This window comes from Suncus etruscus, chromosome 6, assembly GCF_024139225.1.
Source record: "Suncus etruscus isolate mSunEtr1 chromosome 6, mSunEtr1.pri.cur, whole genome shotgun sequence".
NCBI classification, from domain to species: domain Eukaryota; kingdom Metazoa; phylum Chordata; class Mammalia; order Eulipotyphla; family Soricidae; genus Suncus; species Suncus etruscus.
Genome location: NC_064853.1, coordinates 119,952,834 through 119,980,602, shown reverse-complemented (window position 1 = coordinate 119,980,602; position 27,769 = coordinate 119,952,834). Strand labels below are relative to the sequence as shown.

At 48.0% G+C, this 27,769-nt stretch overlaps 1 protein-coding gene across 1 annotated transcript in view; it reads right to left on the bottom strand.

Moving 5' to 3' along the window:
* Positions 1-4,197: 4,197 nt before the first annotated feature.
* ITK (IL2 inducible T cell kinase) overlaps positions 4,198-27,769 on the bottom strand; it is a 38,166-nt gene continuing 14,594 nt past the window's right edge. Inside the window, exons 5-17 of the mRNA XM_049775724.1 lie at positions 25,876-25,916; positions 24,301-24,452; positions 19,556-19,621; positions 15,991-16,045; positions 12,851-12,936; positions 11,865-11,998; positions 11,146-11,220; positions 9,348-9,519; positions 8,800-9,016; positions 7,433-7,497; positions 7,208-7,326; positions 6,169-6,326; positions 4,198-4,269 (exon numbers count right to left, since the gene is read on the bottom strand). Coding sequence (XP_049631681.1) covers positions 4,198-4,269; positions 6,169-6,326; positions 7,208-7,326; positions 7,433-7,497; positions 8,800-9,016; positions 9,348-9,519; positions 11,146-11,220; positions 11,865-11,998; positions 12,851-12,936; positions 15,991-16,045; positions 19,556-19,621; positions 24,301-24,452; positions 25,876-25,916 — 1,412 coding nt within the window. The remainder of the gene's footprint in view (positions 4,270-6,168; positions 6,327-7,207; positions 7,327-7,432; positions 7,498-8,799; positions 9,017-9,347; positions 9,520-11,145; positions 11,221-11,864; positions 11,999-12,850; positions 12,937-15,990; positions 16,046-19,555; positions 19,622-24,300; positions 24,453-25,875; positions 25,917-27,769) is intronic.

Here is a 27,769-nt window from a genome sequence, read left to right as displayed (position 1 = left end):
GTCTCAAAGACTATGGACTGGAAGAGACCCTTACCAACCCTTGCATCAGCCTCGTGGGGTGGGAAGGGGCACCCTGCCAGAGCCCGAGAGTGGTCCTGCATTCCAGGTAGGCTTTTACATACCAAAAGTAGAGGTTAGGGGAAGTTGGGGTAAGGGTTCACTGTACAGTCCATGGATCCTCCCAGCAACTGCAGAACACTTCCACTGCCTCCTTGACTCACCTCAACCAATATATTCTAGTTAGCTAAAGCAGTAATGCAGATTCTACCCATCCTGGACTTGATCTGAACAGATTAAGGGAAATATATGTATTTCTTTATTGAGGAACATTGCTTTGGACTTATTCACACACACAAAAAAGAAAATATGCATATTTTGTGTATTTCCTGGGGAACATTGTTGTTATTATACCTGTGTATCAGGGATTATAGAGTATGACATCTGAAAGATTATTACCTAACCATAGTCCTCTGGTGCCCCATAATACCTGTGGCAATATTCGTTTTTTTTTTGTTTGTTTGTTTTTGTTTTTTGTTTTTTGGGCCACACCCAGTGATGATAAGATGATCTGAGCTTTGCGCTCAGAAATCGCTCCTGGCCTGGGTACCATATGGGACACCGGGGGATCAAACTACGATCCATCCTAGGTTAGTGCAAACAAGGCTGATGCCCTACCACTTGTGCCACTGCTTTGGCCCTGCAATATCATTTTTCCCCTTTTGCATAGACCCAGTTAAATGTGGGTATCTTATGAGAGGGGAGTTCCTGTCTGTTAGGGATAGGAACCCCAAAATTTATATGTTGTAAGTAGGCCCTAAACTCTGAACATATGTCATTTTAGCTGACTTAAGATTCAGATACTCTGAAATTGGCTGTACATACCTACCATTGTGCTATTTCTCCAGCCCCACTACTGATTCTTGGATCCTGTCTCTTACGGAGAAAAATAGTACATACAGAGAGCATGGGCTGTAGAGCCTATCTCAAATTTTTGTGTTTAACAAACAGAGTGTGGGGAGATGTAGCTAAACTCAAGAGAGTAATAGAGTAAACATCTTGATAGTCACTCTAGACAGAACAAGCACCTTGTTTTCTCCCTAACAGAGACCACATCCTGTTTTTCCTTTAAACAGAGCACTTTTTTGTTTGTTTGTTTGTTTGCTTGTTTGTCTTACTTTTCCTATTTTCCTCCTAACCTGATTGACTGCAACACATTATAAATATCCCTTCCCCATCTAAAATAAAATGCTGTTGGAGTGATTCCCTCAGAAATGGATTGTGGATGATTTTTGAATCTGTAAGCTCTCTATTTACCCAGGATCTTACTTCACCAGCTTCAGCTTACACCAGGAATCAAACCTGTGTTAGCTGTATGCAAGGCAAGTGCCCTCCCTACTGTACTATCTCTCTAGCCCACTCAGCTAGCACTTCCTCAAACCCCTCCATGCCTGGGGGAGATTGGGACCTTATCTTCCTACATACCATCTTGTTTCTGGTTAGACTGTGAACATGCTTACTGCCCTCAAAATTGAGCATGACCTGGAGAAGAGCAGAGATGCACCTGCTGGCTCCCCTTGATGCCACGCATACCTAATGGAAGCACAGTAAAAGTTGGGTGAACGGAACATTGAAAATAGCACCTCAGGGTCAGTGGAATAGCGCAGTGGATAGGTTAATATTCATTTGGACAATCCAGTTTCAATCTCAGCATCCCACAGAGACCCCTGAGCTCTGCCAGGAGTGGTACCTCAGGGCAGACAGGAATAAGCCCTGAGCATAACGAGGTATGGTCCCCAAACCAAAAGTTAAGAAAGTGGCATTGCAGCTCCCATGTAGCCTGTGGGATTTGTGGCCATCTGTTTTCTGTCTTCAGTGATCTTCAGGGTTGGATCTTCTAGCAAGGACAGGACCACAATGACCCTTTGAAAACAGCCACATCACTCACAGGGTACCAGGGAAGTAGGCAGCATCACATGTTCATTGGTTGAACCAAGTAGTTGAAGCAGAAAATGCTGTTCTTCACTCATCTGCCCCAGCTAAATGTGCAGCCATTTTCACTTAAGGAAAAACCCTTGGTGCATGACCTTTGGCTAAAAGAGGGCAGCAGGTCCCACAAACCAGACTAACAAGGTCAGACAGGCTTTCATTCCATGTACTTTACTGACAGTTCCAGCTGAGTTGTGGTGGTTGTACAAGTCAGAAGTCATAGCACGTTCATGAAGCCTGAACCCACCCAGGCATAAATAGAGAGATCCCTAAGGCGCAAAATGCAAAGACTATTAAATGCAAAGCAAACTAACTCGTGCCTCCTGCTTAGAGAATCCCTGTGAATGCATGGCATTGTTTTCAGAATGGAAACTCATTTCCCAAGCAGGAAGCCAGCAGCATTTGATCACTCAAGTCCTCTTAACCTCAATAAATGACACCCCATGCTAGGCAGGACTGGGGGGATTCGAACCAGAGCACAGAACTTAGTTTCAACATGTTCTATTCAAGTCAGTGTTGCAGAAGCCATCTCCTAATAAAAGGTTCCAACAGAGAACCCACAAGCATGCAGGGCAGATTTAGCTGTGTTGTCAGATCAGCTTCTGAGGAGACCGAGTTGCACAATTCAAGCTCGTAATCCGCAACGGGTGAGAATCTCACAGTGTGTAGAAAACACTGGTGGCTACAATCCCCCAAAGTCTGAGCATCTCTCTAATTTCAGGGGCACCCCTCCCCCCAGTGTGTTTGTGGGGTGCAGTGGGCCACCATGAGGATGGTAATTACAGCAAACATTTCTGCTTCAGCAGGAGACTTTCAAAGGCCCTTTGAAGCTATTCTGCAAAGGGCTTCCGGCAACATGTCTAGTGGTTTGGGTGAATCCAAGCACCCATTAACTGCAGTGCTCCAAAATTATGGGCTCTGACTAAGAAGAGATGAAGATGGAGTAAGCAAAAGAAGTTTTGACCACAGTGAGAAATCATGCTGCCTTCCTTTTGGTTTTAACTGGAGCAGGACTCTTGGCTGGAGGGACCTATTTGCCCTTAATGAACTTTCTCCCCTTCCATGCAATCTTCATCTTCAGTAGGAGGCCATGTTGAGCAGACATAAAGAATGCAGCAGAAGTCAGGAATAGAGTTCAAGGGTTAAAACACTTGCCTTGCGGGGCCGAAGAGATAGCATGGAAGTAGGGCATTTGCCTTGCATGCTGAAGGCCTGTAGTTCAAATCCTGGCATCCCATATCGTCCCTGGAGCCAGGAGCGATTTTTGAGCTTAGAGCTAAGAGTAACCCCTGAGTGCTGCCAGGTGTGACCCAAAAACAAAAACAAAACAAAACAAAACAAAAAAAAACACTTGCCTTGCACGCAAGGAATGCAGATTCAATCCCAACTCCTACCTATGGCTCCTCTCAAGCATTGTCAGGGGTCACCTCTGGATTCAGAGCTAGAAATAGTGCCTGAGTACTGCTAGGTGTAGTCTCTCTCAATACTCCACCTCCCCCCCAAAGTGCCCTGAATTCAGGCAGGCCAGTTAGAATGCTGATGCTACAGTGCCTTGCTCTGCCACTTGGGCAGAATATGAATATTGTAAAGTTTTGATCCCCTTACCTGTAAAATCAGAATTATAATAATAATATAATAATATTTCATGGGGTTGGGGGGAATAGAAATTCTACTGTCTGTAATGTCTGTAGCCTAGTACATTCAATCTGCATGTGGAAATGTTCAGCCCAGCAGTAGGGGACCCTAGGAAGCACCCCACTTTGGGCCTGACTCAGTTTTTGTGGTGACCATTTGAACCCAAACATGCCCCTCCTTTTCCTCTTTGAAAGTGTCATGGGCCCCTCTATCCCAGGAGTCTTGCCAGGAGTGATCCCTGAAGAGCCAAGAATAAGCCCCTGAGCATGGCCAGGTGTGGACTCCCCACAAGAGAAATTAAAAAGAAAAGAATAATACCCTGTAGTCTCACTACAGCCCCTTCTTTCTCCAACAGGAAGTGAGAGACAAATCAAGGTGATTTGTGTGTGTGGAGGGGTAAGGTGGATTAAGCAGGAAGAGGTCGCTGCACTGGCCTCTGGTTACAGGGCAGAGCTTCCTGCCAGCAGGGCACCTTGTAGACCAGAGATTCCTAGGTTGGTGGCAGCTTGTAATGCTTTTGTGGAGAACCGATTGCGGCCCCTGGCAGAAATCCAGTCTTTGGCTGCTGAAATTCTGCTAAAGTCCTGATTCTGCCATTTCCCCCAGCTGACTCAGGAGCATGGCGAAGGGCGGTCGATCTTCTGGCTTCTGGAGGGGGAAGAACAGAGCTGTGAGTTCCTGGCTATGTCTGAAGCAAGTCAGAGGCCAACCATGAGCCCTTCCACTGATTGTTCTTATTAGTAACATCTACTCACTCAAAGAAAAAAAAGGGGGGGGGACCAGAGAGATAGCATGGAGGTAAGGCGTTTGCCTTTCATGCAGAAGGTCAATGGTTTGAATCCCGGCATCCCATATGGTCCCCTGAGCCTGCCAGGAGCAATTTCTGAGCATAGAGCCAGGAGTAACTCCTGAGCACTGCCAGGTGTGACCCAAAAAGAAAAAAAAAAAAAAAGGACCCTTGAAAAAAAAATGCATGGCATAAATATCAGCACTCATTATGGAGGGTTCTTTGTTCTGGATAAACTGATGAGATTAGTTTTATACCCCAGATTTGGGTTTATTTGTTGTTTCAAATCTGGAAAGGTGGGGCCAGAGAGATCACTAATATAGCAAGTAGGGGGGATGCTTACCTTGCATGTAGTTAATCTAGATTTGATACATGGCATCCCACATGGTTCTCCAAGGCTGCCAGGAATGTTTTCTGAGTGCAAAGCCACCCTGAGCATTGCAAAATGTGGCCCCCAAAACAAACAAAAACAAAACTGCAAACTCAGTAACCCCTGAACAATGTTGGGTATGGCTCCAAAACAACAACATGGGATTTAGAACTCAAGTACTACTGGAATTTCTGAGCAGACAGAAAAGGGAGGTTCAGGGGGGCTAGAGCAACAGTACAGTGAATAGATTGTTTGCCTTTACATGGGTGACCTGGGTTTAATCCCCAACATCCCATATGGTCCCATGAGCACAGAGCCAGGAGAACTCCTGAGCACTGCCAAGCATGGCCCAAAAACAAATGGAAAAGCATACAAAAAGGCTTGGGCCGGAGTGGTGGCACAAGTGTAGGGCGTTTGCCTGCACTGTCTGACCTAGGATGGACCACCGTTTGATCCCCCGGCATCCCATATGGTCCCCCAAGCCAGGAGCGATTTCTGAGTGCATAGCCAGGAGTAGCCTCTGAGTGTCACCCGGTGTGGCCCAAAAACAAACAAACAAACAAAGAGGGCCAGAGTGATAGCACAGCAGTAGGGCGTTTGCCTTGCATGCGACTGCCCAGGACAGACCTGGGTTTGATCCCTGGCATCCCATATGGTCCTCCAAGCCAGGAGTGATTTCTGAGTGCATAGCCAGGAGTAACCACTGAGCGTCACTGGGTGTGGACCAAAAACCAAAAAAAAAAAAAAAAAAAATACAAAAAGGGGACCTGAAGCTATAGTATAGTGGGGAGGGTATTTGCTTTGCACATGGTCACCCCAGCTTCAATCTTCAGCATCCCATATGGTCCCCCACGCCAGCCTGGAGTGACTCCAGATGTAAAAACTTGAGCACTGCTGAGTATGCCCCCAAAAATAAAACCAAAAAAATTTTTGACAAGGTCCTAACCTGTTTCCTGTCAGACAAAGATACGCTGGCAAATAAAATAAGATTTTAGGTCGGGAGGCAGAGAGGGTACATGAATTAAGAAAGTTTGACTTTCATGGGGCTGGCCTGACTTCTGATTTGGAGCCGCAGCATCACACAGTGAACCCCAAGCACCACTAAAAATTACTCCTGAGTACAGAGCCTAAACTAGCCCCTGAACATAGCTGGGTGGGGCCCAACCTTCCCTCCCCCTGACCCCCAAATAAAAGAACTCCGGTCACTGTTGGCTTTTGAGCATTGGGGAACCTAGATAAGGGACAGCCCAGAGATGCCCCAAATCAGCTGCAAGCTAATCCAACCAGTCATCTCTGTCTCTGCTTCACACCCTGACCAGGCTCCTTTCTCTGAGGAGGGGCCAGCCATGACGTCACAACCTGGGGGTGGGGACACGTTCTTTCCACCCACCTTTTTCCAGCATAGGTTCATAATCTGGTATACTTGTTGCGAGGCCAGCCTGGGTTTGTAGAGCCGGAAGCCACTCCTGATATCTTCCACCACCTCCAAGTTGCTCCGGTTTTCATAGGGAATCTTGCCCTCGCTGAAGACCTCCCACATCAACACACCTGGAGGCAGGATAGGGCGGCAGGTGAGGCCATGCCCTGCTCAGCAATGCACCCCCCCCCCCGCCCCAAGAAGTTACAGAAGCCTAGATTAGGGTTCCTCAAACTCATCTGACCCAACACACCTCATTTTCAGTGGGAAATTACTCTTGGGGCCAGAGAGACCATATAGAGGGTGCATGCCTTGCATGTGGCCAGCCCAGGATCGATCCCCAGCACCCTATAAGGTCTCCTGACCATCTCCAGAAGTGATTCCTGAGTGCAGAGCCAGGAGTAAGCCCTTGGGTATGGTCACCCAAAACAATAAATAGTTATCACTCAACAACTCCTCTTCCTCCTCCTCCTCCCTCCTCCTCCTCCTTCTTTCTTTCCTCTTCTTTTGGTTTTTGGCTCACACCCAGCAGCGCTCAGGGATTATTTGGCTCTGCACTCAGAAATCGCTCCTGGCAGGCATGGGGGACCATATAAGATGCTGGATTTGAACCACCATCTGTCCTGGGCCAGCGGCATGCAAGGCAAACATCCTAACGCTGTGCTATCTCTCCGACCCCTCAACACCATTTTTTTTTTTTTTTTTGGTTTTTGGGTCACACCCGGCAGTGCTCAGGGGCACATCTGGTGGTGTTCAGGGGTTACTCCTGGCTCTGCACTAAGGAATCACTCTCGATAGGCTCTAGGGGCATATGGGGTTCTGGGGATTGAACCTGGGTTGGCTACATGCAAAAAAAAAAGTGTACTCCCTGCTGGACTATCACCCTTAGAAATACTCTAGAAGTACCCACAGACCCTCACATCCAACACTCTCAGTAGGCTGAGCCTCCAGCTTTGGACAAAGAAGAGCTGGTACCAGGGTATTGGGTGGCATGGGCTGGGCAGACACTCACCAAAAGACCACACGTCTGACTTGCTGCTGTATCGACTGAAGGAAAAGACTTCTGGGGATGCCCACTTGACGGGGAACTTAGTACCTGTGGAGCTGGTGTATTCGTCATCCAGGACAAACCTGGCCAGAGAATGCAGTGAGGGAGTCAGGAGACCACAGAGGGCCCAGGGCTAGGGCCTCTGCCACCCACTCCTGCCACCCAGCCTGTTCACTACCTCTGCATTACCTGGTCATTCCAAAGTCAGACACCTTGACAACTTGGTTCTCTCCTACTAAGCAATTCCGGGCAGCCTGGAGAGGAAAGAGACATGCAGGAGGGTGGGTTTGGAGTCCTGAATAATGGGGAGCAGGATGATGTAGTCAGTCCTTGACTTTCTAGGTTGGATAAATCCAGGGAGGAACATTACAATTGTGAATTGAGCCTCTGGGTTCCTGCAGGGATCTGGTTATGGAAAATGAAGCCTGTCCAGGTAATGGTAATGTCCATGTAATGTACCATTACAGCAGGAAGGCACTTGCCTTGTACACAGCTGGCCTGAGTTCAAACTCTAGCACCCCAGAGGGCAGCGATGGCGAACCTATGCACAAGTGCCAGCTGTGGCACGTGGAGACCTTGCAGCTGGCACGCGGAAAGGTCCACTATTAAGATATGTGACGTGGCGACTACGGGGACCGGAGAGATAGCATGGAGGTAAGGCGTCCCATATGGTCCCCCGTGCTTGCCAGGAGCAATTTCTGAGCATGGAGCTAGGAGTAACCCCTGAGCACTGCCGGGTGTGACCCAAAAACCACACACACACACACACACACACAAAAAAAAAAAAAAAAAAAAGAAAAAGAATAAAAAGATATGTGATGTGGTGGGAGGCGAGTGTGATACTAAAATCTTGTTATTAAGGTTTAATTGACATGCTGGCACTTTGAGGAAATTTTGTGTGGTTTTGTGCAGCAGTTTGGGCACTCGGGCTCAAAAAGGGTAGCCATCGCTGCCATAAGATCTCCCAAGCTCCCCCAGGAGTGGTCCCTAAATGTTGAGCCAGGAGTAAACCCTGAGTGACATTGGATGTACATTCCATCCCCTAAAAGGAAGCACGTTATGTCTCTCTCTCTCTCTCTCTCTCTCTCTCTCTCTCTCTCTCTCTCTCTCTTTCTCTCTCTCTCTCTTTTGCAAGCATGTTCAAGATAAAAGTAAGAATTGGGCTGAGGAAGGAGGTCGAGAGAGAGAAACAGAAACAGAGACAGAGACAGAAAGACAGAGACCAACAGAGACAGAGACAGACAGAGACAGAGAGTACAAGAGGGAAGGATGCTTGACTTGCATGCACTGACCCAGGTTTGATACCCATCATCTCATATGATCCTGGAGCACTATCAGGAGTAATTCCTGATCATCACTTGGTATGTCCCCACACAAAAGAAGTTTCACAGGAAGGGGCAGAGACTGAAGTTCTAGGAGGACCGCATCATATCTGCATTTGCTCACATGTGTTCTAACTGAGGTGCTCTGCCTTACTGGGCTTCCTCCTTCCTCCTTTTCCTCCGCCCCCCCCACCCTGTATCCCTGCCTGGGGTGGGGGACACCAGGGGTCTCACCAGGTCTCGGTGGATGACACATTTTTCCTCTAGGTAGGCCATACCCTCACACACATCCAGGCACATGCCCAACAGTGCCCCTGCTGTCAGCATGCCCCTCTGGTGGCGCAGGTAATCTGACAGGCAGCCATTTTCCATGAACTCAAACACCAGGCAGATGGGGGCCTGCTCCAAGCACACCCCATAGAGCCGCACCAGCTTGGGGTGTGAGAGCTTCCTGCAGGGTGGAGGGGAGGCAAGTGAGACCATCACACTCTGTCTCCCACCTCCCACCACCCATGCACTCTTAACCCCCCACAGAAAGGCATCCTCAAAGCCCTAAAGTACATTCCCACAGAGCAGAAGGGCAGCTGGTGCAGTTTGGAGAGGAAATGGGGGCCCACCCACTGGGTTCTGGGGAGAGTTTCATCTTGGAATCAGTGCCAGGGGAAGCCAGGGTCGGATGGGCATAAGGAGGTGGTAGGATGTGGCCTTGGCATGCTATTCAAAGACACAAAAGGGTGCTTCCCGCCATGGGGCATCTTTGCATCCTGTGTCTGGCCCCTCACATCATGATTTTTGCCTCCTCAAGGAAGTCCTCTTCAGACATGGCGCCCTCCTGCACTGTCTTAATGGCCACTTTGTCTTTATTCAGCCAATAGCCCAGGTGCACCAGCCCGAATTGTCCACTGCCTATTTCCTGCACGAAGGTGAGCTCCGAAGGGTCAATCACCCATTTCCCTGCAAAACAAGGGGTGTTCCAGGGTGAGTCCAAAGGAGAAAGGAGGGGCTCCTGGAAATCCTAAAGTTCCCTCATAGGATTCTGTTGTTGTTTTGGGGCCATACCCAGCATTGTTCAGGGGTTACTCCAGGCTCTATGCTCAGGAATCATTCCAGGTGGTACCTGAGGGACAATTTGGGATGCTTTGGATTGAACGTGGGTCAGCCACATGTAAGGCATGTGAGGGACTGTATTATGGCTTCTGCCTGCCTCATAAATTTTGTGTGTGTGGGGGTGCCACATCTAGTGATGCTCAGGAATTACTCCTGGTGGTGTTCGGGAGACCAGGGATCAAACTTGAATTGGTCTGTGCAAGGCAAATGTACTCCCCACTGTACTATCTCTCCAGCCCCATTTTCTCAAAGAATCTTAATATATTCCAGAGATGGTGGGTGGTAGAGCCATAGTCTCAGGACCACCCTAGATGGAAATAATGATCTTTCTCCCAAATCATAATCATAGAGTGCAGGTCTGGAGATATGGCCCAGGAGGTAAGGTGCTTGCCTTGATGCATGTTTGATTGCCAGCATCAAGGGTCCCACAAATCCCATCAGGTATGATTTCTGAGTGGAGAGCCAGGAGTGAGTCCTGAGCACCATGGAATGTGCCCTTCCCCCGAAAGAAAAGAAAAATGCATGTGGGTAAAAACCTTGACTCAAATATGCAGGAGGGCTAGAGAGATAACACAGCAGTAAGGCATTTGTCTTGCATGCTGCTGACCGGGGACAGACCTAGTTTCGATACCTGGCATCCCATATGGTCTCCTGAGTCTGTCAGAAGTGATTTCTGAGTTCAGAGTAACCCCTGAGCACCACTGGGTGTGGCCCCAAAACAAAACAAAACAAAATAAATGAAAAAATCAAACATGCAGGAGGTACCAAGTTGCAATGCTTAGACTTGCCCAGACTGGCAAATAAGGCCACTTGAGAAAATGCAAGTGACAGTGGCCAGAGCAATAGTAAAGGCTAGGGCAATTGCCTTGCTTGCAGCTGACCAGGGCTCGATCCCTGACATCCAATATGGTCCTCTGATCACTGCCAGGAGTAATTCTTTTTTTTTTTTGGCCACACCCATTGATGCTTAGGGGTTATTCCTGGCTATGCACTCAGAAATCACTCCTGGCTTGGGGGGACCATATGGGATGCCAGGGGATGGAACTGCGGTTCAGCCTAGGCTTGTGCTTGCAAGGCAGATGCCTTACGTCTAGCGCCATTGCTCCAGCCCCAGGAATAATTCTTGAGTGCAGAGCCAGGAGTAACCCCTGAGCACTGTCAGGCATGCCCTTCCCCATATATGCAAGTGGGAAAGAAGAGGGAGGACATTTATCACGACCTCCAGGAGGCTTAGGACAGGGTGTTGGAAGGAATCAATCATTTCTTCAACCTAACTGAAGCTTTTTATGACCATTTACCCCATGGAGCAAAGTTCATTCCTAGTTCATTCACCCATTCACCTAGCCATCCTAGGGGATCCACTACACATTTCCAGGCTAGATGTTAGCAGGTGTGGAAAAAAAGTGCCCTGGGCCTGAGCAGTGTGTGTTTCCGTGATGGGGTCTCACTTCCCCCAATGCTGAACTTGCTCACCATAACACAGACCAGCAGTGATGGGGGCTTTCTGTCTCCAGGAGCAAACAGGGTGCCGAAGCCGAGTGACCAGGCCTGGGTAAACAAGAAGGTGGTGGTTAGAATCGGCGGCAGCAAACACCCCAGTAAAATCATGAGCAGGGGTGGAGATAAAGGGGAAGAGTGACTTTCATTCTGGAACATGAGGTGCCAAGGTCATTTTTAGTTTGGAAAGTGCAGCACAAAAGCAATTTTTATTCTGAAAATGAAATTCCAAAGCCCAGTCTCTGGTGGTAAACCCTCCCTGAAAGGTGTGGATAGTAAAATTCCAGGACTCCAGCCACAGAATTAGGTAATAAAAAAATCTGTCCTACAGGGGCCGAAACGATAATACGGAGGGTAGGACACTTGCTTTGCATATGACTGACCTATGTTTAATCCCTGGTACCTCATAGGGTCCCCAAAGCACTGTTAGCTCAATCCTGAGCACAAAGCCAGGAGTGAACGCTGAACACTGCCAGAAATCAAAACACAAAAATCTTGCTTAATAGGCTGACAAATGGAACCGTGTGACAAGAAAGTTCCTAGCTAGACACTCATCTTTCTTTTGGAGGCTGAAGATGGAATATCCAGAGCCTCAATCGTGCCAGTCAAGTGCTCTCCTCCTTCCCGAGTTCCTCTGTCATTTCACTGGATTCCTTGGCCAGTCCCCTCCACCCTTGTCTTGAGGGAGGACTCACCTCCTCCGTTGTGCTGGTGGTAGTTGATGAGGATGGGGATGGAATCGAACACAAACTTCTCTGCCACATAGAATCGCTTGGGGCTGTCGTTGGTCTCTTTGATGTGATAGTGCTTGATGCAGGGGTTGTTCTCACTGAAACCGGGAGCATGTGTCATGAGGGAAGGGGAGGAAGCCAGATCAGACAGGGAGGCCCTGGTGTCAGATTTCATGATGGCTTTCACTGAGGAGGAAACCTGTTTCAGCCTCGCCTCAGGACTTGGGGCTTGACTTGGGCCTATGTCACAGATTCCAAGGGTTCTCACAGAGAATCACAGAGGGGTGGGCGATGTCTCCTCCCCAGCCACCAGTGGGCTCCCTGTCACAGTGGGAAAGACAGGAGTATTCCCCATCACAGTGGGGAAGGCACAAAGGTTCACCTATCACCAGGGGAGAAGGTGATGCATGACCCCTGTCACAGCAAACAAGGTCACAGACGCTCCTTATCACAATGTGAAAGTTCACAAATGTGCCCTATCACAGTGGTGGAAGGCACAAGTGCTCTCTGTCACAGTATGCAAGATTACAAATTACAAGATTACAAGCAATTACAATTGCTCTTGTCACAATGGGAGAGGCCATATGTGCTCCCCATGACAGTGGAGAAGGTCAAGAGTGTTCCCTGTCGCAGTGGGGAAGATTCACAGGTGCTCCTCCTCAGAGTGAGGTTATAGATGCTCCCTGTGACAGTGGGGAAGGTCATGAGTGTTCTCTCATCACAGAGAAAAAAATCATAGTACTCCTTGTCACAGCGGGGAAGGTCATAAATACTCCCTATCACAGTGGGGTAGGTCACATAGATGCTCCCTAGGCCGTTCCCTCATATTTATATCCACTTGCTCAGGGACTGAGATGCCATTGTATCACCACTTTCCTATCCCACCTGCTCTGGAGCTTCTGATGCTGTGTGAATGCCCAAATGCAGGCCCAGTTGGGGACTAGTCTTACCTCCCGACGGCTGCCTTGGTGAACACGGACACCGTGTACGTCCCAGGGATCCTGGAGTCCCGTACCATGAACGCCCCCTCTTTGCCCTGGAGGAAGAGAGAAGGGAGGTGGGTGAGACATGTTCCTCAGTGTAAAGGTCTTTTCTGAGCCCCACGGGGCCAGGGAAACTTCCAGAGATGATGGCAACAGTGAATGTGTGGACTGTGACAAATAGTATCCACCAGCTGCTTCTGGCCTCAGTTTCCTCAGAAAGAGAACAGCTGCTATGCATTGTGGGTACCTTCTCATGACACTCCCCTCGGCTCCCAGACCAGATCAGAACATGCACTCACTTCATAACATTACGGTGCAGAAACTTGAGGAATCTATTTCCTACCCCCTCAGAGCCCTCTGCTGGGTCAGAGGTGACTCCAGGTTCTTCCCAGAATTGGGCAGGAGTGTTAGTATAATGGATAGAGTGCTTGCTTTCCATGGGGCACCCTCTATGGTCTTCCAGCCCATCAGGAGAGATCCCTGAGCATTGCCAGGTGTGCCCCAAACGAAACAAAAACAAAATACCAAGAACATTCAATTCCTGATTTCAGGAGACAAGTGGGGAGTAGGAATCACCCCAACATGCTGCCAGTGCTGCTGCAACCAGTGCAAGCAAGCAGAAACCATTTTGTTTATTATTTACTTCTTCCCTGCAAAGAACCTCAAAACCATCAGTTCCAGAATGGCCTGGACTATGGCATTTGTGACACTTTCTATGAGTATTGGGGAGGGGACAAGGTGGACTAGAGCATGTCTGTGGAGTGAAGCACACAGCTAGAGAAGGGGTCCTTGCAATCCCTAGGGCCCATGGTGGTGGATCTCAGTAATGTTTAGTTAGGTGAGGTGCAAGATGTGTTTACATCAGGGAGAAAGTTTGCAAATGTTTTCTGGCCCAGGGTTTATCTGATTACTGCCCTATTTGCATTTGCAATGTAACCTCACTGCCCTGTATGTGCATTCCAGGGCAAGTGAGTGCAACTTTGGACTCACTCTGTAACAATGACACACAGTCACAATCAAATTCTCTGGGGGCTTGGGACAGAGGTACAAAATCACTTCTGGTGGAGACCACGGGAGGCCCTAAACTCCCTAATCAGCATCCCATGCTTTCCAGATCAGGGCTATGAGAAACACAGCACAGAACCCTTGGGGCGAGAGATAGCACAGCAGTAAGGCTGAGGGACCTGGTTCGATTCCCAGGATCTCATATGGTTTCCCCAGCCTGCCAGGGGTGCTTTCTGAGTGCAGAGTCAGGAGTGACCCCTGAGCACCACTAGGTGTGGCCCAAGAACCAATCAAGCAATAAATAAAATAAAAAGGTTTTTTTTTGTTGTTGTTTTTTGGGTCACACCCGGCAGTGCTCAGGGGTTACTCCTGGCTCTATGCTCAGAAATCGCCCCTGGCATACACAGGGGATCATATGGGATGCCGGGATTCGAACCACCATCCTTCAGCATGAAAGGCAAACACCTTACCTCCATGCTATCTCTCCAGCCCCCAAATAAAAATTTTTTAAAAAAACAACAACAACACAAAACCCTAACAGACCACAGAGATCACTAGCTGGCCAAGCACCAGTCCAAGCAGGGGACCCCAGAGCATCCCCAGAATGGGCCCCTCTTAGCTGCACTAGGAAGAAGCTCACAGGAGCTTCTTGTCCTTTCACTGGACCAGATTAATTCAATGGTCTGATTCGTAAGGCCCATTTCTCCTTAAAGCACAGAGCAGTCACTTTGGCACAAGACTGAAGTTGAATTTTAGCCCTGAACTGGCAACTTTGCCTGTATCCATGCTTAAGGGGTGTATGTGTGCGTATGTTCGCATCCAGCTCTGGAAGTGAGTCTGCCTCGCCACCAGGGAACTGGTGCCGTTGATTTTAGTTTTGGAGCCACAGCTGGGGGTACTCAGGGCTTACTCCCGCACTGAAGTCACCTCCATCACAGAGCATCAAACTTTAGGCCTCACCTCTCCCCACTGCAGACACAACCCCACCCCACCCCAAGCTGTGCATTGCAGCTTAAGGCTCTGGGCGAGCCTTTACTCTGGTCTTGCTTGGTCTCTATGTCTTTTTTGTTTTGTTTTGGGGGGGTCCGCACCAGAAGTGCTCAGGGGTTACTCCTGGCTCTGAGCTCAGAAATTACTCCTGGCAGGGGGACTGACCATATAGGATGCCAGTATTAAATCCTAGTTGGCCATGTGCAAGGCAAACACCATCCCCACAGTGCTATGGCTCCAGCCCCAGGTCTGTGTCTTCTCATTATTTGAGATGGAAGAAGGAATGACAAGTAGGATACATTTTTACTGTCTTACCATAAGGTTTGGAAATCAAGTCCTGGGTGCATATAGAGCACATTTTTAACATACAGCCCTTTGGGCCCTGCTGGGAGAGGGAGTGTTGAGAGTAACAGAGAATTCTCCTGCAGGTTGTGTGTATATATATACTGTGTCCATACAGACAAACCCAGGACAGCGGGAGTACTGTTCACCTAAGAGCAGTGGAAACAGGAAATGGAGAGGATCCAGTGCCACCTCAGTGCTGGAGAGGAGAGGGCTCAAGCAGCTGATGCCCTCCCTTCAAGAGCTCCCCTCCTAATCCTGACATCCCTGTGACTGGACCAGGCCTCCTCGCTCCACGCATGGCTCCAGAAGAAGTGAAGCATGAGAAGTTAAAGCAAGCGGTCACATCCTCGACATCCCTGATGCAAATTGTTGACTATGCCTAACAATTTGCTTTGGCCTGACTAAAGGCCCGTTGGGGGGGTCCCCAGACCATCACAGCTAGAAGGACCACCAGCTCTGGTGAGTTGGGTAAGTTTTGTACCAACATGAAGACTTTCCCTTTCCCCACTTTACTTTTTGTTGTTATTTTTGGTCCGCACCCAGTGATGCTCAGGGTTTAGTCCTGGTTCTCTGCCCTGCTCCCTTCTTACCCTGTTGTTTACTGATCTCTCCCAGAATATGTGTACTGGGATATAAAAACCACTGCTTACCCACCATGCCAAACCCTGCCTTGGCATGACACAGAGTGAGGCTGAAATAGAAACACAACATAATTTGGATTTGCTCCCCCACCCTGCTAAATAAATAAATAAATCCAGTCAACTTACGGTGTCCAGAAGAAGTTTTTCAGCTTTGTCTCTGCTAATACTTTTGTTGTACCACCTGAAGGCAGGAAAAAAAATCATGCTCATGACCACTGAAACTGTTTTTAGTATTTTGCATTCTTTGCTTTATGAATGATAATTTGTGCTGGAATTGAAGAGATAGTATAGTGGTTAAGGCTTGCATGTAGTTGACTCAGGTTCAAATCTTTGGCACTACGTTGTGTCCTCTGAGTACAGAGCTTCAAATAGCCCCTTGAGGGCTGGAGCGGTAGGGCACATGGCCCTGCACACGGTTAACCCTGGAAGGACTCTGGTTTGATTTCCAGCATTGCATATGGTCCCCTGAGCCTGCCAGGAGCGATTTCTGAATGTAGAGCCAGGAGTAACCCATGAGTGATATCAGATGTGACCAAACAACAACAAAAATCAAATAGGTCGTTGAGCACTGCACAAACTCACCCCCTAAATAAAATACAGTTCATATTAGGAAAGAATTGGGGTTTTTTTGTTTATTTATTTGATAAAAAAATAATAAAATAGGGCCCGGAGAGATAGCACAGCGGCGTTTGCCTTGCAAGTAGCCAATCCAGGACCAAAGGTGGTTGGTTCGAATCCTGGTGTCCCCGTGCCTGCCAGGAGCTATTTCTGAGCAGACAGCCAGGAGTAACCCCTGAGCACCGCCGGGTGTGACCCAAAAACTAAAAAAAAAATAAAATAAATAAAATAAAATAAATAAAAAATAATAAAATAAATTTAAAAAGAATGATATTAGGGACAAAGGCTGGGATATGGTTAATATATCAGCCATGGTGTGGGGCTTTCTGTCTCCTGGCTAGTAGAGCTGGAATGTGGGCTGGAGCCATAGTACAGCAGGAAGAGTGCTTGCTTTGTAAGTGACCAATCCAGGTTTGATCCCTGACACCCCGAGCATCACTAGGATCGATCCCTGAGCACAGATGCTGAAGTAAGCCCTGAGCACTGCTGGGTGTGACCCCAAAAGAAACAAACATATACAAAAAGAAGGAGAGTTGGCATTAACTGCTGCTAGTAGGAGATTAACTAGTCCAGCAAGGGGAATCTCTGGACTGAAAGAACATCCCTTATACTGTGTAACTGTTGAGAGCAGCCACAAATTGGGAGAGTGATGGACTCCTCTGAGCTTTACAACATCCCAATGAATTCATGGGACTCTTCTTAAATGACTGCAGACTGGCCAACCTGGTTGGTCCCAGGAGTAAGCAAGTGGAATATTGATGAAAGGAAGGAGGTTGTTAGCTAAGTGAACCTCACAGCTGATGTCCACTTGGGCTTAATCTGGGAGAAGTACCCCCAAGAATGCTAGAGTTTCTTGCCTACATCTTATCTGACACTTCTTTACCCCAGCAGTGCTTAGGGTTTACTTCTGGCTCTGTGCTCAGAGAGATCTGGGGGACCACACAAGGAGCCAGGAACAAAAATCATGCAAAGCAAGCATCCTACCCACTGTACTATCTCCCTGGCCCCATGTTTACTTGGTTTGAATTTTTCAGTTGGGACCAGGCAGCATGGAGGGAGAGAGCTAAGCTACTGATTTCTCTGCCTCCTGATTTATTCCAACATTCTCTGTGAAAATGCAGAGTAAAAGCAACTCACAGACTGCATGGCTTAAGGGTGTCAGGTTTTATTTTTAAAACAACTCAAAATACCTTCTGGCAAGGGAAGGTAAGAATTTTATTTTCCCATCTACCCTTCCCTGCTGCTTTACCCTCTGTAGGAATTTTGAGTCAGTAAAAATTCAGAGTGGGGCTGGAATGATAGTACAATGGGTGGGGTGTTTGCTTGCACATAGCTGACTAGGATTCAATCGCCGGCACCCCAGGTGGTCCCCCAAGTACTGCCAGGAGTAATTTCTGAGAGCAGAGCCAGAAAGAAGTACTGAAGACAAACCCAAAAAAATCAAACAAATTTTATGGGTGCATAAGCAATAGTATAATAGGTAGGGCACTTGTCTTGCATGTGGCCAACCTGGGTTTGATCCTTGGCATCCCATATGGTCCCCAATCCCAGGAGTGACCCCTAAACTCAGAATCAGGAGTAAGCCCTGAGCTTCTCTAACTATGGCTCTCAAAGAGACATGCCTCAAGTTTTTCTGCTTAGTGCTCATTTGAAATAGATGCTGTTTTGTTTTCTATCTATTTTTCTTTAAAATGACTTCGTCTATTAAAAAAAAGAAAGTGGGGCTGGCGAGGTGGTGCTAGAGATAAGGTGTCTGCCTTGCAAGCGCTAGCCAAGGAAGGACCACTGTTCAATTCCCCAGCATCCTATATGGTCCCCCCCAAGCCAGGGGCAATTTCTGAGCACTTAGCCTGAGCATCAAACGGGTGTGACCGAAAAACAAAACAAAACAAAACAAAAAAAGAAAGCAGGGATCAGAGAGATAACATAGAGATAAGGCTTTTGCCTTTCATGCAGAAGGATGGTGGTTCGAATCCTGGCATCCCATATGGTCTCCTGTGCCTGCCGGGGGCGATTTCTGAGCATAGAGCCAGGAAGAACCCCTGAGCACTGCCGGGTGTGACCCAAAAACCAAAAAAAAAAGTAGACAACTCTTACTTAAGTATATTTTACACAATATCTTGGAAGCTCAATTGTTGTGAGAACTGAAGGTTCTCCTGCTGAGAGAGGGCCTGTCCAGACAACCTCACCCTAAAAATGCTGCAGATGAGAGACAATTTGGAAAACCACAGAATCCACAGAAACTTCCGCTACAAACAGCCACTTTGAATACACTGGAACCCCAGTGTTATTCTTGAAGTCTGGGTGAACTAGTCTCCTGCATCTCTTCTGTATCTGCTGAGTACAGTCTTTGTTGCAATCTTTAAATATAGTGGAGTGGATATAGCATGATGAAAGGGTTCTCGTGTACACTTCACCCAAATGAACCCATGACCAACATTGTATGCCCTAAACCTACTGATACCCACCAGGAATTTTTTTTTTTCTGGAACTGTCTGCGACTAGATTTCCCACCAAACACTATAGTCTGTGTTTCAGGAAGCGCATTTACTTATGGACTCACAATTGGGGCAACGGAGCATCAGTGCACCACAGTGATCTCAGTCTGCCTTACTCAGCTTTCACCATTGCCTTTGCCCCTATCAGATGTCGTCTAGCCATTGTTGACATGATTTTATATCCACTCCTAGTGCATTTGGTTGCCCTGTCTTCTCTTGTCTGTCTGCTCCCCTCCCCAATGTGCACCAACATCAGCTATTTTGTAGCATCACACTCAATTGTGATTTTTGTTTGTTTTTGTTTGGGGCCACACCTGGCTGCGAACAAGAGTTATTGTTTTGTTTTGGGGCCACTTCTGACAATGCTCAAGGGTTACTCCTCGCTATGCACTCAGAATCACTCTTGACAGGCTTTAGGGACCATATGGGATGCCAGGAATCAAATCTAGGTCAGCTACATGCAAGGCAAATGCCCTACCCACCCACTGTGCTCTCTCTCTAGCTCCCCAGACTGATACTTTCAAAATCAACTGATAATCTATGCATAACAAAGGGAGCAAAATAAAACCACCTACTCATAGGTTTCCAGGTTATTCGGAGACTTTTCCACCAGAAAACTGCTAGGTACGTAGCCTTCGTGCCTGTGAGAAGGAAGTGAAAGTTTAGACTAAGACTGGACCAAAAGGAGCCAGAGCAATAAATAGCGCAGTGGTAGGGAGTCAGACTGGCATGCAGTCAATCCAGGATGGATGGTGGTTCAAATCTTGGCATCCCACATGGCCCCCAAGCCTGCCAGGAGTGATTTCTGAGTGCAAAGCCGGGAGTAACCCCTGAGCGCTGCCAGATGTGACCAAGAAACCAAAACCGAAACAACACACAAAAAAACCCCAGCTATCTTGTGCTGTGGCACAAGCAGTTGGGTGTCTGCCTTGCATGCACTAACCTAGGATGGACAGTGGTTCCATCTCCCAGCATCCCATATGGTCCCCCAAGCCAGGAGTGATTTCTGAGCGCATAGCCAGGAGTAACCCCTGAGCATCACCAGGTGTGGCCCAAACAAAACAAAACAAAAAGCCCAGCTAACTGCTAAAGGCAAAGGGCATAGAGCCAAAGTGATAGCACAGTAGGTAGGGGTTTTGTTTGCATGCAGTCAGCATAAGTTCAATTCATAGCATCCTATATGGTTCCAGAAGCACCAAGAGTAAGTCCTGAGCACAAAACCAGGTGTAAGCCTTGAGTACTACTAAATATGAAAAAAAAAGGGGTCTGGAGTGACAGTATAGAGGAGAAGGCACTTGCCTTGCATGCAGCCAGCCTGGGTTCAATTTTCTGCATCCCATATGGTACCCTGAGTACTGTCCTGAGTTCCTGAGTACAGAGTCAGGAGTAACTCCTGAGCTTTGCTGCTTGTAGCCCAAACAAAAAGAAAACCATAGCAAAATAATAATAATAATAATAATATAATAATAAAGATAAAAGGATTCATAACTAAAAAATGCAATGATAGCTAAGAAGCAGCAATTTGACTTAAAAGCCTCTATTCACTGACCTTCTCTAGGTACAATTTTCTCTACTGGAAAAAAAGATTCACTTTCAGTCTCTGTTTTCATTAGGAAACATTATTTGATGTGTGGTCATCATTTTTCCACTGTAGGGCCACACCACTTTAACACCCGAAAACCAAAAATCATTTAACAATGAAATAAAACATTTCCAAAACCACTCAACCAGTCAGCAGGATCAACTTTGACTTCCAGCCACCCTAATATTTTTTTGGTTATGGAGTTCCTATATGCATATGAGGGGGGGGGGAAGGAAAAGGGAAGAAAAAAAGATAAAAAAAAAAAAAACTGGGGGCCTGGAGAGATAGCACAGTGGCGTTTGCCTTGCAAGCAGCCGATCCAGGACCTAAGGTGGTTGGTTAGAATCCTGGCGTCCCATAGGGTCCCCCTGCCTGCCAGGAGCTATTTCTGAGCAGACAGCCAGGAGTAACCTCTGAGCACTGCTGGGTGTGGCTCAAAAACCGAAAAAACAAAAACAAAAACAAAAAAACTGGGGCCAGAGAGATAGCACAGTGGTGTTTGCCTTGCAAGCAGCTGACCCAGGACCTAAGGTGGTTGGTTCGAATCCTGGCGTCCCATATGGTCCCCCGTGCCTGCCAGGAGCTATTTCTGAGCAGATAGCCAGGAGTAACCCCTGAGCACTGCTGGGTGTGGCCAAAAGCCAAAATAAATAAATAAAATAAAAATTAAAAATGCCCTGAATATGGAAAGATGTGGTGTTCCCTTGAGTGGAATAACTGCCTGGAACCAGAACAAGGGGATGAAAACATGAAGTAGAGCCAGAGCGATAGTAGTACAGTGGGAAGGGTGCTTGCCTTGCACTCAGCCAACCTAGGTTCAATTTTCAGAACTCACATGATCCCTTAAGTATCACCAGGAGTTATCCCTGAGTGCAGAGCCAAGAGTAACCCCTGAGTTTTTGGTGTGACCCAAAAACCAAAAAATAAAAAGAATAAAGTAGCATCTCAGGCTGTTTCCCTTCGAAGAGGTTGGGCTTTTTGTTTTGTTTTGTTTTGTTCTTTTTTGTTTTGGGCCACATTTGGTGATGCTCAGGGCTTGCTCCTGGTTCTACATCCAAGAATCACTCCTGGAAGGGCTTAAAGGACCATATGGGACGCTGGGCATTGAATCTGGGTCTGTTGTATGCAAGGCAAGTGCCTTACCTACTGTACTATTTCTCTGGCCCTGGAGAATGACTTTGGCAAACATGTCAACCCTGATTTTCATGGTCCCAGCTGGGGATAGCAAACTGCTTGCTGAGCTCTTGGCACCATCCCTGGGAAATGAGGGTCCCCCTCTGTTGATACCCAGAAATCGCCAAAACCAGCCCAGCTAAAAAAGTCCTGCATGTCCTTTCCTGTACCTCATCCATCTTATGTGTCATTTTTCATCCATCAGCCCACAACATCCAGCCTGGGGTTTCTGAGACTGAGGAACAGATTTTATCTCCAGAGAGTGGTCTCCTCTGCCCTCTGGAATCCCCCTTTCAGAATCCCCCTCAAAACCAGTGCTGCACACAAGCACCCCCAGGAGATATAATCTACTCTGAAATCGACTCTTCTGATCATTTTTGGGGAATCCCACCTCATAATTTTTGGGAGACATGCCAAATGTTTCAATCCTATTCTCTGAAGAAAGGTCAAGAGCTACTTTTGCTTTTAAAGAGAAGTACTGGGCATTCACAGGGTGGCTGGACTTGGGTGAAAAGCTAACATGGCAGCACTTCCACTTGTAAGTGGTTGTGAGCTTCCAAAATCCTTTTTTCCTTCCTTCCTTCCTTCCTTCCTTCCTTCCTTCCTTCCTTCCTTCCTTCCTTCCTTCCTTCCTTCCTTCCTTCCTTCCTTCCTTCCTTCCTTCCTTCCTTCCTTCCTTCCTTCCTTCCATATTTTTGGACACATCTGGCAGCCTTCCGGGGTTACTCCTGCCTCTGTGCTCAGAAGTTGCTCATTCCTGGCAGGCACGGTGGACCATATAGGATTCTGGGTTTTGAACTACTGCCGTCCTGGATCAGCTGCGTGCAAGGTAGTGCAAGGCGTGCCACTGTGCTATCTCTCTGCCCCCCCCCCAAATCCTTTCTTGCATCAACTTACTATGTTCTCAGCCTGGGAGGGAGATGAAGGTGGTAGGCCCCTCCCTGCTGCCCTAGCACTGTTCAAATAAGAAGGTGGTGGGCCAGGAGAGATAGTATAGTGGGTAGTTACTTTCCTTGCATGAGGCCAACCTGGGTTGGCATTCTAAGCCCGCTAGAAGTGATCCCTTGAGCTCAGAGCCAGGAATAAGCCCTGAGCACTTCTGGATACAACCATCAAACAAACAAATAAAACACAGTGGCTATGAGACTTTACCCCAGCTATGCCAACCAAGTGCAGGCAGGTGCTTAGAGAAGTGCTACACCACTAAGGGACATAGAAACCTGGTTGAAATGCACAGTACCCCTTAAGTTCTTGAGAGCACCACAAGGGGTCACTCCCAAGCATAAAACCAAGAGTAGCCACTGAGCACCACCAGGTGTGGCACAAACCCTGCCCCCTCCCCCCCCAAAAACAAAGCAAGTGTATGCAGAAGACCTGGTTTTCTTCCTCAGCACAGCATGGTTCCGAAGGACCATTGAGAACTGTCCCTAACTAAGCCAAATGAAAATAAAAGCCAGGTGAGAGAAGGCCAGTTCCCCTCCATGCAGGTAAGAAGAGGATGAGAGCGTGTTGTCTGGGATGAGAGAAAGAGCTGCCTGTGATCCAGAGCATGTAGTAGAGCCAGCAGGGGCTGCGTTTGGGCCACGCCTAGTGATGCACTCCTGGCCCTGAGCTCAGGATACATTCCTGACAGTACTAAGGTGCTGGGGATCAAACCCAGGTTGCAGTGGGAAAACTGACAGCTGGGGGTAGGGACTTACTTGAGGAGATGCAGAGACTTTCCTGGCCAGTGCCTGTCCCCTCCTATTCTCCTTATTCCTCCCTTCTTCTCTCTCCTTTTTTCTCTCCCTCCCTTCCTTTCTCCCTCCTTTCTTTTCTTCCCTCCTCCTTCCTTCCTTCCTTTCTTCTCCTTCCTCCCTACCTTCCCCTCCCTCCTTCCCTTCCTCTCTTCTCCTTTCTTCCTTCTTCCCTTTCCCACACTTCTTTCCTCTCTCCCTCCTTTCTCTCCTTTCTTCCTCCCTCCCTTTCTTCTTTCCCCTTCCACCCTACTTTTCCCTCCCTCCTTCCCTTCCTCTCTTCTCCTTTCTTCCTTCTTCCCTTTCCCACACTTCTTTCCTTCCTCCCTCCTTTCTCTCCTTTCTTCCTCCCTCCCTTTCTTCCTTCCCCTTCCACCCTACTTTTCCCTCCCTCCTTCCCTTCCTCTCTTCTCCTTTCTTCCTTCTTCCTTCTCCCACACTTCCTTCCTCCCTCCCTCCCTTCTTCTTTCTCTCCTCCCTCCCTTTCTTTTTCCTTCCCTTCCTCCCTCCCTCTCTTCTTTCCTTCCTTCTTCCCTCCCTCCCTTCTTTCCTTCCTTCTTCCCTCCTCTCCCTCCCTTCCTCCTTCCCTCCCACCCTCCCCTTTTTCTTCCCTTCTTTCCTTCCTTCTTCCCTTCTTCCTTTCTTTCCTTTTGTCCTTTCTTCCTTTTTCTTTCCCTCCCTTCTTTCTTCCCTCCCTCCCCCTTTCTTCCTCCCTTCCTTTCTTCCTACTTTCCTTCCTCCCTCTTCCCTACCTCCCTCTTCCTTCCTTTCCTCCCTTCCCCTCCGTTCTTCCCTCCCACTCCCTCCCTCTTCCATCCTGCCACCATACCCATTGCGGTCCTGAACCCGCCACCAGTGGGCCTCGGAGTTGTCTAGCACGTAGTACTCATCATTGCGCCGAAGCGCCAGCTCCTGCGGGTCGCGGGTCTCATAGTCATCGAGTGCCACCACCACCATCTCCTCCAGTTCCCCAAGGCTTTGCTGCAGGGGTTTGAGGAGATGAGAGAGTGAGAGCCAGTGAGAGAGCACAGTGGTTAAGTCCTTTCACATAGTGGGCCCCAGTTCCTTCTCTGGCATCCTATATGGACCCTTGAGCACAGAACCAGGAGGGCTCCAAAAATCAAAAGTAAAATAATAATTTAAAAATAATTAAAAGAGGGCCGGGCGGTGGCGCTAAAGGTAAGGTGCCTGCCTTGCCTGCGCTAGCCTTGGACGGACCGCGGTTCGATCCCCCGGTGTCCCATATGGTCCCCCAAGCCAGGAGCAACTTCTGAGCACATAGCCAGGAGTAACCCCTGAGCATTACCGGGTGTGGCCCAAAAACCAAAAAAAAAAAAAAAATTTAAAAGAGGGGCTGGATAGCACAGAGGTAGAACGTTTGCCTTGCATGCAGCCAACCTGGGAGGAACTCAGTTCGATTCCTGGCTTCCCCAGCCTGCCAAGGGTGATTTCTGAGTGCAGAGCTAGGAGTAACCCCTGAGCACCACTGGGTATGGCCCAAAAGCCAATCAATCAATAAAGTTTAAAAAATATGAAAATATAATTAAAAGAGGGGCCAAAGTGATGGTATAATGGGTAGGGTTCTTGCCTTGCATGTGCCTACCCAGGTTTGATCCCTGGCATCCCATACTGTCCCCTGAGTCCTTCCAGGACCCCTGAGCACAGATTGAGGAACTCTCCCCTAAGCATTGCTGGGTGTGGCCAAACAACAACAACAAAATTAAAAGAAAAGGAACCATCACTCATTTGAGAGATTGGCCCAGGGGTATGCTTGGAAAGTAGAGGCAGAAGCATGAATGTGATTGGGGGGACAAGATGGAAGGATCACGTGTATACTTTCCAACTGAGTATTTATTGGGAACAGAGCCAATTTGTCACATTCATAGCAGTGGTTGGGGGACTGGACACTGGCATATTTCTTGGGGTCTTTTTGGGGGGTATTTTTTCTTATTGGTTTTTGGGCCACATCTGGTGATTCTCAGGGGTCACTTCTGCTGGGTTCAGGAGACCAAATGGGATGCCAGGGATTGAACCTAGGCCATTAACCTGCAAGACAAATGCCCTCCCCGATGTATTACTGACTGCTCTGGCCCCTTTGATTGTTTTTAAACTGGGTTGGCAGGCTGTGGTGATGACAGAACTGAAAATATTCTTTTTAAATTCTGAATAATGACTTGGAGGACCCTATGATATACCAAGGATGGAACCTGGGTCAGCTCTTGCAGAGCTAGAAACCTAAGCGCTGTCCCATCACTCTATCTGACAGTTTGTTGAGAGAAGGGGGGAGGGGGTACATTGCAGCTGAAGGGGCCCTTCTTTGGACACAGCCTAGACACAGCCCAGAAACAGGGGGGCCAGGCTGCCTGCTGCTCCCTCCTGCACCTCAGGTTTGCAGCTCACTCACTCTGTTGTCTTCAGGAGTCGGAGGAAGAGGCTTCTTTGAAGCTGAAACGAGAAAAACAAAAGTGAAAGCTAGCAGGCGTGCCCAACCCCAGGTGGTAGATGACATGGAGCCCTCTGCCCCCTCCATGCCAGTCTCATGGCTGGAAGTTCCAGCAGCAAACTCAGGGCTCCCAGCTGGTGACTCTCCTGCTGAAGCTGGCACAAGCTCACTGTCCCTGCTGCCCTCATGAGGGGTCTGTATGAGGCTTCTGAGAAGGCTGCGACTGTTTCTTTTGTTCATGACCTGGGTCACACCTGAAAGAACTCGGGGACCATCCAGTGCCAGAATCAAGTGTAGGTCAACCATATGCAAGATCAGTGCCTGACTCCTGTGATGCCCAGAGAACCTACTTTTTTACCTGAGGGCCCCTAGGGTGTGTTCTTGCTGCCTCCCCAAATAGTAAACCCCAATTTCTCTCTCTCCCATCAACCTATGTTTCTCCGCCTCCCTCTCCCTACCTTCTCCTCTGTCCCTTCCTATTTTTGTATAGGTATATATACCTATATATACCTCCCCCATGCTCCTCCTCTCACCACTCTATTGTATTGTTGTCTCCTTTTCTTTTCTTTCTTTATTTTTTTGGTTTTTGGATCATACCCAGCTGTGCTCAGGAGTTACTCCTAGCTCTATGCTCAGAAATCGTTCCTGGCAGGCTCAGGGGTCCATATGGGATGCCAGGATTCGAACCACTGTCCTTCTGCATGCAGAAACACCCTACTTCCATGCTATCTCTGGTCCCTTGTTTTTGTTTTGGAGTCACATCTGGTAGTATTCAGGGATTATTCCTGGCTCTGGACTTAGGAATTATTCCTGATGGGGATTCCTGATGATAGGAGGACCATATGGGGTGTCAGGATCGAACCCTATTGGCCATGTGTAAGACAAGTGCACAGTCCGCTGTATTGTTGCTTTGCTTCTCCATCTCTACATTCTGTTGTCTTCTTGTTTCTTGTTTCTATACCTGTTTCATTTACATATATGTATGTATATATGTCTCTATAGATGAATATCCCTCTCTATTTCTCTCTCCATATACACATTCTCTCTTTCCTTTATTGCTTTATGTCTTCTTTCTGTACACACACAATCCTTTATTCTTTTCATCTTCTCTCTGTCATATCTCTACACCCTCTGTCTCTACTTTTCTGTCCCTCTCAATCTCTTGCCTCTTCAACTTTCCTTGATCTCATTCTATCCAACCTCTCCTATTCCCTTTTCTTCCTTCTATCTCTCCCTCCTTCACCCTCCTTTTCCCCCTCCCTTCTCTCCCTTTTTCCCTCCCTTCTTCTATCCTCCCTCCCTCCTCACCTTTTGCCTTTCTTTCATCCCTCCTTCTCCTTTCACTATTTCCACCAGGCATGAGCTGCAGGACCTTGCAGTATGTGTGTGGATGCAGTGGGGGTTAGTGCATGTTGGACCCTTAACCTTGCAGTAATTTTCCCACCCATTCAGAGCTGTAATGTATCTTCAATGCCAGTTGGTGAGTAACTGGTGGAGGCTGATACAGGATTGGGCATGGGATGGTTCCCAGGGTATCTGGCGCCCTAGGGAGCTAACTCTGAGGGACAAACCCATCCCAGGATACCCCTAAGTCCCATTCCAGCTCTTTCAGCCTCTTCCTCCAGCACCTCAGACTCTCTAGTTGTTTGTACCTACCAGAAGCCACTTCGAAGTCTTGGGTAGATGCTCCTCCCTAAGGACTTGCAGCCTTCATAAGTCAGTCCCTACCCTCTGATCCCCAAACTTTTCTGGTTCCTATCTACTAGCAAAGAATCCAATGCAGACTTGAAGAAGTTAAAGGACATGTATGAAGTTACAGAGTAGGGACAGGAGGGTGTGTGTGTGGTGGCAGCCA